We start from the raw sequence: 10,938 nt of genomic DNA, 5'->3' as shown, positions 1-10,938 counted from the left end.
GTTATATGGAAGTAGCCTAGCTCTCCCTAAGCAAGCCCAAGGATTTCTGGCTCTTTCATGAGTCAGGCAAGAATAGGGACATGGCAGTCTTCTCGATGCAAGACCCCAAGCCAGGAAAGCAGCACTGGTTTCTGGGTTTTGTCCCTTTTTTGGTGGGAGGAGTAGGGGATGAAAAATTCTTTTATTCATCTGAGACTGAGATAAAAATATATCCTTCAATGAGCTGTGGCTGAGATAAGGTATAGGAATGAGGCCCAAAGAACACAGAAAAAACCTACAAAGCCAGTAAGTTATCAAGTCCTGTAGCTCCTTCATGGATCCTTCAAAGTTCTTCCAATACACCAACCTCACTAAGTCCCGATCGCCTGCCCACCAGCTGCTCTGGGGCAGCCTGGCCTGCACACCCGAGAACACACGCGGCCCTGGCCCACAGTGCGCCCCGGGCAGATTCAAGCTCCCACTCCTCTGAGCTTCCTGCACCCTCGCTCGGGACGGGTCAGCTGCTGCCTCCTATTCATGACACACTGAATGTGCACTTCTAGACCAGCGGTTCTCAAAGTGTGGTCCCCAGACCAGCAGAAGAGCATCTCTGGGAACTTATCAGAAAGGCAAATTCTCGTGTTTCGTCCCAGTCCTACTCAATCAGAAACACAGTGGTGGGGCCCAGCAACCCATTTTTAAAGGTGATTTTGATCCAGACCACGCACAGGCTCTGCTGGGCCTGAGTTTAATTCCGTCATTTACGGTGTGTGGACCGAGTTACTTCTTGTATGCCTCGTTTCTGTTCCTGTAAAAACAGAACCAATGCCGCCCACCCTCAGCTGATTTTTGTGCACAGGGCCTTGGGGGAAGAATGAGTTCCACAGTCCTTCTCTCCCCTCCCTTTCCTGGGAGTCCAAGACCGAACAGCAGCCCTCCTTTTATCCCACAAGCTCAGCAAGCTATTCCTCCAACACTGCACAGTGTTCTGGGGGCCCGGGGCCAAGCCCTACTGCTTTGGAAACCCCAAAAGAGAAGGGCAGGGCCCATAAAGGCCAACCTGGGCACTGGGACACGCTGTATCCCCAGCTTGTCCACGGGGTAAGGGTAGGGGTGAGAGGGGGCGGTGGTGTTTGTATGCATCAATTTTGTGTTCACAGAAGGTCGAAGGAAGGACAGAAAAATCCCCTCCCTAAAAGCCACAAGGAGCAGCTGGCCAGCAGGGGCCAGGGCGGTGACTCCTCCATCAGCAGCCACTGAGGCAGGGTCCCAGCACCACACATGCTGATGCCAGGCCCATGACCTCCCTGCCGGAGGCCATCATGTCACAGGAACATACAGGTGCCTGGACCCGTGGTAGAGGCCAGCAATGGAGCACGAAGCGGCACACCCAGCAGGCACATGTACAATTAAATAGCATGTTTAATCATCTCACAACAGACTGTAGTGCAGTAGTATAAACTGTAAGTTTCTTTTTAAAAAGCCGCTCCCCCAAAGCTCCCATTCCTCAACACCCAGAAACCATGGCTGAGGAACCAGTGACAGGGCCGGAGGGATTCAGGAAGTCTCTGTTCCATGAAGCTGAAAGTCTTTCCAGGTCAAGGTTGCCTTATGAGTAGCCAAGAGCCCTAGGAGGAGTTGATGCACACACACTCACTCTAACACACACACACACACACGCAAGGGACACAGAGAGAAGACACTCGGACAGATGGACATAGAGGAGACCGCTGTGGGGCAGTCACACACGTGCACTCTCATGCCGTAACATTCCAGTCTGTTTGTGGCTATCTCCTCTGGGCACAGGGAGTGGTGGCCTGATCCCTGAAGCAGCCAGGGTGGTCAGGAGGAAGAGGGGTGGCAGTCTGTGTCCAGCCTGGCTACTCTTAAACAACAGTCCAGCAGCCAGAGGGGCCCCTCTGCATTCCTGAAACAGCCAGCCCTCCCCTAGCACAGCAGCAGCGGTAAGGAGGAGGCACCACTTCCTCTGGGCCTAGCAAGAGGGCGCACTCCGCCCCAAAGACGAGAACAAAGAACGTGCCTGCAGGCAGGCTTTTGGAGCCAGGGGGCTGGCGGTGCTTGTTTCTGTACCCAGGGGTGGAGGACACAGCCAGGCCTCGCTGTGCAGATGCCCCAGAAGCAGCAACCCTGCCAACAAAGAGCTGGAGAGGAGGCCAGGAGCTGCCAGTGTCCATCCTTGGAGCAGAGGCGGGCTTCCAGAAAAGGAGGCCCTGAGGTGAGGACACTTTGTGGGACCTACCAGATGGGTTTAAAGAGGAAACCTCTTCATTCACAGCTTCATTCAGGGGTTCCCGGAGAAGGTCTCTGGATTCAAGTACCAGCAGCTCTAGTTGAGGGTATTAGGGTGGAGTGACCAGCAGATGCCGGGAGAACAGCTGCCCTCAGACATGGGAGGTATGAGAACCAGCCTGGCAATGCCCTGCACCCTAGCACTGCCAACCCCTAACCTGAGGAGACAGACCAGGCGGCTACAAGATCTCCTCCCGTGGGCTCCTGGCCTTAAGCGGGGTCTGCCCGTTGGGCACGGAGCCGTTCTGACCATGCAGGAGTTTGCCCTTCTCTCGGTCTGGCCATGTGAAGATGGCGTCGTCACTGTCCAGCTCCGACTCCGAGTGCATCAGGCTGCTGCTCAGCACCGGGCCTTTATGTCTGACACCTGCAAGGGAGTCAAGGGACCCAGCGTCAGAAGCACAAATCTTCTCTTCCTTGAGCCACACCCTGCACCCTCCTCCCAGCCTGAACAGGAGCGGAGGGACAGGGCCAGTCATGGTCCCTCTCCTGAAAAGGAGGCTTCCCAAGTCCTCCCAGCCCTGGCTAGATGGGACAGTCCATCAGGGAAGCCTCAGAGAGCGACCGATCAGGTTCCAATGGGGATTCTTTATTTTCAGCATCTATTAGCTTTGGTTAGTGCCACCCAACGACATTCTCTTTTCTCTCTCTTCTAAATGTAGAATGTTTTACCCCCCTTTATGCAGAGGGTGGAGTTCTGTGGGGGGCAGGAAATACAAGGAACAAGAACTTAGGCTCTAGAGAATGAGTTTTGTCACTGTACCCTGGCTCAGTATGGATGTAAAGTGCCTGCCAGAGGTGCTGACACTGAGTAAGGACACAATTTCATTCTACGTAGACGTTTACTCTGGCTTCGCTGAGAGGGTACAAGGGGTGGGAGAGCAGGCATGTGGCCTGGAGAGGCCTCTGCTGCAGAGCCTGACTGAAGCGGGGACTGTCCCAAGCCGTCAGCTGGTCAGAACACACAAACGAGGACCCATAAGAAGCACCTGAGGTCAGAAAAGATGCCTGAGATTTTTTCTTTTTAATAAATTTATTTATTTTTTTATATTTATTTTTGGCTGTGCTGGGTCTTCGTTGCTGTGTACGGGCTTCCTCTAGTTGCGGTGAGCGGGGGCTACTCTTTGTTGCGGTGCGCGGGCCTCTTATTGCGGTGGCTTCTCTTGTTGTGGAGCACGGGCTCTAGGTGCGCAGGCTCAGTAGTTGTGGCACACGGGCTTAGTTGCTCCATGGCATGTGGAATCTTCCCGGACCAGGGCTCGAACCCGTGTCCCCTGCATTGGCAGGCGGATTCTTACCCACTGTGCCACCAGGGAAGTCCCAAGATGCCTGAGATTCTATAAGTCACTGTAGTTCCTTCACTATTCATCCTTATGGCTGCAGAGGCCAGACCATACCACGAGGTCTGGTAATAGCCTTAGGGCAGATCCCATCCAACAGCAAGATGGCTGCCCGCTGGCTGGTACAAATACTACTCCAGAGTAAGCAAAAGGTAGGCTGAGACAGCAGAACTAGAAGTGGGAATTGCCAACATCAAGAACCCAGCTTGGGGCTTCCCTGGTGGCGCAGTGGTTGAGAGTCCGCCTGCCGATGCAGGGGACAGGGGTTCGTGCCCCGGTCCGGGAAGATCCCACGTGCCGTGGAGTGGCTGGGCCCGTAAGCCATGGTCACTGAGTCTGTGCATCCGGAGCCTGTGCTCCGCAACGAAGAGTAGCCCTCGCTCACTGCAACCAGAGAAAAGCCTGCATGCAGCAACGAAGACACAACACAGCCCAAAATAAATAAATAATAAATAAATTAGTTTAAAAAAAAAAAAAGGTGACCAGTCAGGTGAGCTGTGTTTGAACCCTCATCCTCCAACAATCACTCTCCCTCCCCCTGGTCCCATCCAGGTCCCCAATAAACACTGAAAGAAGGTCCTGGGATGATTCTCAGGCATTCTGCCCTTTCCTGGCCAGACATGACTTCAGGCTGTGAACGATGAGGGCATCTAGACTCTGACTGCACCTGTCACTCGGGAACCACAGCCCCACAGACCTTGCCCGTGTGCTGGTCATCTGTGCAGTGTGCTCTGGGGCCCAGCTTGCCCATCTCAGGGGCACGGTTCTGGGACATGACTGTGGACGGCCACAACTCCCACTGATTCTCAGGACTGCAGAGCAGCAGGGCCAGAGAAGAACACCAGCTTCCCAGGCTTTTCCGGTGTGGTAGGGGACAGTGGCAACATAAGAAGCGTCAAGACCAGGGGAGCATCAATGTTCTCAAAACCTCTGTTTTGCCCCTATAGATGAAATACCCTTTGAGGGCTTTCTCCTCCAGCATCCAAGCACTTGAAGCTTCCCTTGTTCCCTAAAGCCCTTCTGGGCCATAGGTGTGGAGGACAGGAGCTTAAGGGGGGACGTGTTGCTGGCTCCAAAGTACACAGCACTCACCCGGGCCCTCCTACCTCTAGCTCCCGCTCTGCTTGAAGAACTGAGTGGGATTCATCCACTAAGCAATACAAGCTAGGAAGCTGGTTATATCAGTGGGTGCTGAACACACACATCTCCTCTGACTCAGCAATCCCGTTCCTAGGTCTACACCTAACAAAAATCCATACACATGTCCGCCAAAGGACATGGGCAAGAACGTTTACAGCAGCACTCCCCATCACAGCCCCAAATGGAAAGAACTCAGCTGCCCATCAACAGTATACCTGACAAATAAATATATTCCTACAAGGGAAATTACACGGCAATGGGAATGAACGAACGATTGCTCTACCTAACAACACGGATGGATGTCCTAAATGTAATGTTGAGGGACAGGCGCCAAGCCCAATGATTCCATTTATATAAACTACTCCAAGATATTAGAAGTAAATTGGGGGGAGGCAGGCAGTGACTGGGAAGAAGCACAAAGGGGGCGCTTCTGGGGGGCTGATTACATGGGTACATTCACTTATGAAATGTGCTTATGATTTTCTGTACACATTAGACTGAATCACAGAAAACTGCTATTTTTATAGGTCAAAAGTCAATTATCAGTAATCTTATATGGTTCAATCTAATAGACTTCAATAGAAAGTCTTGAAAAAAAGTCAACAGAACAGCAAAACCAAACCAAAGCAAAACCCACAACTGCTGAATGTAAACCACGTCTCCTGAGGGTGGGCACGTGTCCCGCTCCGCCTGCTGGCCTTCGGTGCCAGCGGCTCCGAGCTCACTCAGGTGGGCGCACGCCACGTCCAGGTCACTTCCGCACACGTCACGCTCCACTAAACTCACTCTTCTTCCGGCTGAACTTCTTCAGTTCCACACGTTGTACGGTTTGGTCCTGAATCCCATTCTCCTCATCCTACTGGTGACTTCGCTCTGGGTTGCACCCACGAATCCACTGCAGAGCCCAGAACAAGAGCCGGGACTTCTGGCCTGGTCAGACCCACAACAGATGCAAGGCGACTCTCACCGCCTCCTCACATGGACACCGCGCACAGAAGGGCCTGCCGACCCTCATCTAGTCTCATCTTGGTTACCTGGGAGCAGCTGGCCACCTGCAGCCCTCCCCGCTCCCTCCCTTTCCCCACAAGTCTGCCTTCCCATCCTGCCGTCACCCACCCGCCTGCCTCAGAAGAGGCATCTTAAGCCCTTTACCCACTCCTCCCTCCTCCCTGCCCAGGACCCTCCCCTCTGTCTTCTGCGTCTCTGCCTGCAAACGTGCTCCTGAACCCCGTCCACCCTGTCCTGAATCTCCACTTACTGTCGCTCAACTTCTAAAAGGACTTTTAAGTATTTAGGGCCTCCATTTTCTCACCACCTACGTACTTCCTAAATAAACTGCACTTTGACTTCTGCCACCTATCACTCACCATCTACCCCAGTTCTTTAGGTGACCAGAAACTTCTCCAGTGTCGTGACTGCCGTCATCCCCAATTCTTACCCTCTTCTTCCGCAGCAGCAAGCGCGCTGACTGCTCCCTGGTGACACCCCTCCTCCCTCACCTCAGCTCCGTAGCCCTGGACTCTTCTTTTGTCCCTCGACACTCTCCCCAGAAGGGATGTGATCTACTTTTGCGGAGCCGACCGTCACCAGCATACAGAAGATTCCTATCCAGTCCTGTTCTGCTGAGTTCAATTTAATTCGTCTCCTCTTACCCAAACTGCACCAACTGTCCTAATTCTGTCGTCAGGGCTATCAGTCTCTTGTCTCTCATGTCAGAAGGCAGCCTGGACCTTTCCTGTCCCTCCATCCCACTGATACCAAGCTGTCTGAGCCATCATCATCCCTCCTCGGACCGTCACAAGAATCTCCTTGCTGGCCTCCACCTGCATCAGTATTCTCTTCAATGAATGAAATGTTGTCACTAGACTAATTTTACTATGCCAGCATTTTCAAGATGTCACTTCTCATCACCATCAGAATAAATGCCTAACTCCTTAGGCTGATGTTCAAAACTCCCCATAATTTCATCCTCCAGCCTCATTTCCTCAACCCCATTCATAACTGTTCTAAACCAAATGATCTTCTCCAGTGCTTCTTTTGCATCTAGGGTAATAAAACCACCCAATCCACAGATGCTCAAAGAAGATGCTTGGGCACCATCCTTTACTTCTCCTTTTCTCTCACCCCCCTTGGAAAACATATCATGAACCTCAGCAAGCCTTCCCCCCAAATGTATCTGGAACCCATCTGCCTCTCTCCATCTCATCATCTCTCCACCATAAGGGCATTCTATCTAATCTCCTCTCACCCACTTTTGCCTCTCCAATTCCTTCACATAGCAGCCACAGTTGTCTTTTTAAAATGTAAATCTAACTGCACCATGCACCTCCTTAAAAAAACTACCCATGGCTCCCCATTGCTCTTAGAAGAAGCCCACAGCAAGGTCCCTGCTCACCTGTCCAGCCTTGTGCCACTAACCCCATGCTCACCATGTCTTCTTCAAATCCCCTCTGCTCATTCCAGCAGCTGGGCCGTCACCAGCTTTGCCTGCAGTCCTATTTCCCAGAGTCTTCACGTGCCTTACTCTCCTTCTCGTCGTCCCTTGGGTCTCAGCTTAAGTGTTATTCTTTATAAAGACCTCCATTATCACATTTTGTATATTTGTGAACTTGTTTGTTTAATGTCGGCCCAACATAAACTACACGAGAGCAACGTCTTTCTGTTTAGTTCACTGTAATATAACCAGTATCTGGCATAGGGCCTGGTACACAGTGGTATTAATCCATATTTACAGATGAATAAGGTACAGTCCCTACCTAGTAAGCGGACAAACAATAACATAACTGATATAATACAGTGAGAGAAATGCCAAAACAGACATGTGGGAGAAAGATAAGCACGACTTTAATTGGCAGGTTAAGGGAAGGACGAGAAAGTGCTTTCTGGACAGAAATATGAACCAACAAAATTTGTTTAGAAAAGAGAGATACCAGCAAGGAGGAGGATCTCAGAAAAGCACAGTGACGTAAGCTCACCAGGGCCATGTCTACCAGACCAAAAGTAAGTCGCGAATGACTTCAAGGAGGGGAAAAGCCTTGCCAGAGCAACATAAACACAACCTTGGCTACCCTGTGGACGGTGCTGTACAACGTTCTCCCCTCGAGGCCTCATCCTCAGTATCCTGTGTGCGCTCTGGCTGCGCTTCTGAGGTTCGCTAGGCCCCAGCCTCCAGGCACCGCCCCACAGCGTTCCCTAACCAAGCTGCCTGGGTGCTGACAGAGCCCAGGCTGCCTATGAGCATTTATTCTCTTCTCATTTGTCTTCTCCCTCACTACAGTGAAATTATGAGGGCAGAGCCTACGGTTTAGAACTCTCTATAGTCCCCTTACAGCCTCTCCTAATACGAAGCTTTAAGCATGAGAGATGTTTAATAAATACTTTGTATAAAAATAGTTCTACTAGCAGAGTGTTTAGGAATAGCTCTATATAGAGTCCAGCTCCCCTAAAGAGATGAGGCCTGTCCTGTGGCGTCCATGATGAATGGGAACCTCACCAATGACCTAGTCCAGACAAGGACGGAGGGCCTTCTACCCACCCTGGCCCTCCGAGCCCCATCACTGAAAGCCGTCTTAATGCTTGTGCAGCTGGAAATTCTTTGACAGATAAGCGCAGTGCACCTGGAGCCAGCAGGGGAGCTGCCCTCCACCTGCTCTAAGACAATGATGGAGCCTGTGGATCTACCTGACAAATACTGGAGAGAGGAAGATGGGAGAGGATGGCTGGCGGCAAGGAGGCCAGCTGGCAGACACTGGCTTTGATCTCTTCATGGCCTCACCTTGTCTGCCCAGAAAGGACAGACTGATCAGGAATAAGAGACCAAGGTCCCTGAGCCTGACTACAGGGGCAGCTTGAAAAGCTGAACTCCAGGCAGGAACCCTGAGGGGAACGAGCAGGCAAAGGAAAGCAAGGGGCTGAGCCCCTCGGCACAGTCAAAGGACCACTAAGAAGTGAGCCCTGGAGTCCGAGCTTGTCCAGTAGGCAAAGCCGACCCTGAGCCCTCATCAGGGACGGGACAAGATACCTTTCCAGCACAAAGAGCTGCCAACAAAAACACATTTAGGAGGGACTGGTGATGGTGGTGGCTCTTCAGGGAGAGTGCACCAACCTAGACACCCCCGGTTCCCAGTTCCCGGGGCCACTACCTGCTCGGGAGGTTGGCTTCAGTTCCAGGCTTTCCTGATCCGTGGCATCCAGGATCCTGTACTTGCTTTTCCTCTTAGGTTTTCCTTTTTGTCTGAAAAACACAATTCCCTGCTCAGGAAAGAGGTTCTGTGTGAGGTTCAGGTAGCCCACCACAGGGTGGCAGCCAGACTGCATGCAGAGCCCTGTCTTGGGGGATGCTGCTTAATGGAAGGGATGCTTCTCCTTGTTTCTCAGCTGGGAAAGGTAGCAACTGTGATTTGTTATTCAAATAGTCCTCACCGATTTGGGAAAAGGTAAAGGAAACATTATCATTTTATCATGGACTCACCACTCCACAGTGGCAATGAAGGAAGGAGAGATGGGTTAAAAATGTAAATAAAATGACGCTCCTATGCTGGAAGGGTATAGGGTGGAGGAAAGCATTAAACCAGCAAAACCTTGTTAATGGTGGTTGTCTTAGGCTGGTGGGAATTTTAAAAAATTCTTTTAATTTTCTACGTTTTATTGTGAGATTATATTGCAGGTTGAATCTCAGTTCTGCCACTTATTAACTGTGTGTCCATGGAAAATGTCATTTTCCTGAGAAAAGGTTGTTATGCATATTAAAAAAGATATTACCTATAAAATGTATAAAATGTTATACACATTTTATACATTTTTGCTTGGTACACAGTAAACATAGAAATGATACTTATTATTAATAATTAAAAACATAATAAATGTTACCATTAAATATTATAAGACTAGATAGGAAGACTAAATGAAAAAACCTGAAAGACTTAATCATGGCGAACCTAAGTCTACAATTACGTAAAAACATGTACACGTGAGAATCCCAAACTGAAAGGAAGGCAAACAAATTAAGAACCCATGTGCTACAGCTACATGTAAAAGAATGAAATCAGAACACTCCCTAACACCATACACAAAAATAAACTCAAAATGGATTAAACACCTAAATGTAAGACCAGACACTACAAAACTCTTAGAGAAAAACATAGGAAGAACACTCTTGGACATAAATCACAGCAAGATCTTTTTTGACCCACCTCCCAAAGTAATGAAAATGAAAACAAAAATAAACAGATGGGACCTAATGAAACTTAAAAGCTTTTGCACAGCAAAGGAAACCATAAACAAGACAAAAAGACAACCCTCAGAATGGGAGAAAATATTTGCAAATGGAGCAACGGACAAAGGATTAATCTCCAAAATATACAAACGGCTCATGCAGCTCAATATCAAAAAAAAAACCCAAAACAACCCAATCAAAAAAATGGGCAGAAGACCTAAATAGACATTTCTCCAAAGAAGACATACAGATGGCCAAGAAGCACATGAAAAGATGCTCAACATCACTAGTCATTAGAGAAATGCAAATCAAAACTACAGGGAGGTATCACCTCACACCAGTCAGAATGGGCATCATCAGAAAATCTACAAACAACAAATGCTGGAGAGGGTGTGGAGAAAAGGGAACCCTCTTGCACTGTTGGTGGGAATGTAAATTGATACAGCCACTATGGAGAACAGTATGGAGGTTCCTTAAAAAACTAAAAATAGAACTACCATACGACCCAGCAATCCCACTACTGGGCATATACCCTGAGAAAACCATAATTCAAAAAGAGTCATGTACCACAATGTTCATTGCAGCTCTATTTACAATAGCCAGGTCATGGAAGCAACCTAAATGTCCAGCGACAGATGAATGGATAAAGAAGATGTGGTACATATATACAATGGAATATTACTCAGCCATAAAAAGGAACCAAACTGGGTCATTTGTAGAGATGTGGATGGACCTAGAGAATGTCATACAGAGTGAGGTAAGTCAGAAAGAGAAAAACAAATATTGTATATTAACGCACATATGTGGAATTTAGAAAAATGGTACAGATGAACCTGTTTGCAAGGCAGAAACAGAGACACAGACGTAGAGAACAAACATATGGACACCAAGGGGGGAAAGGGGTGGTGGGATGAATTGGGAGATTGGGATCGACATATATACACTAATATGTAT

The 10,938-nt window shown here is 49.4% G+C and overlaps 1 protein-coding gene across 2 annotated transcripts in view; it reads right to left on the bottom strand.

Annotated features, from left to right (window-relative positions):
* Positions 1-1,383: 1,383 nt before the first annotated feature.
* KIAA0319L (KIAA0319 like) overlaps positions 1,384-10,938 on the bottom strand; it is a 109,209-nt gene continuing 99,654 nt past the window's right edge. For both annotated transcript variants that reach the window (XM_029227879.1, XM_029227878.1), the window contains exons 20-21: positions 8,912-9,003; positions 1,384-2,656 (exon numbers count right to left, since the gene is read on the bottom strand). In XM_029227879.1, coding sequence (XP_029083712.1) covers positions 2,469-2,656; positions 8,912-9,003 — 280 coding nt within the window. In that variant the 3' untranslated portion in view covers positions 1,384-2,468. The remainder of the gene's footprint in view (positions 2,657-8,911; positions 9,004-10,938) is intronic.

This window comes from Monodon monoceros, unplaced genomic scaffold, assembly GCF_005190385.1.
Source record: "Monodon monoceros isolate NGI ecotype Baffin Bay Population unplaced genomic scaffold, NGI_Narwhal_1 Super_Scaffold_18, whole genome shotgun sequence".
In the NCBI taxonomy this organism is placed as follows: domain Eukaryota; kingdom Metazoa; phylum Chordata; class Mammalia; order Artiodactyla; family Monodontidae; genus Monodon; species Monodon monoceros.
The sequence above is the reverse complement of the archived record's forward strand: the minus strand, read 5'-3'. Positions and strand labels throughout refer to the sequence as shown.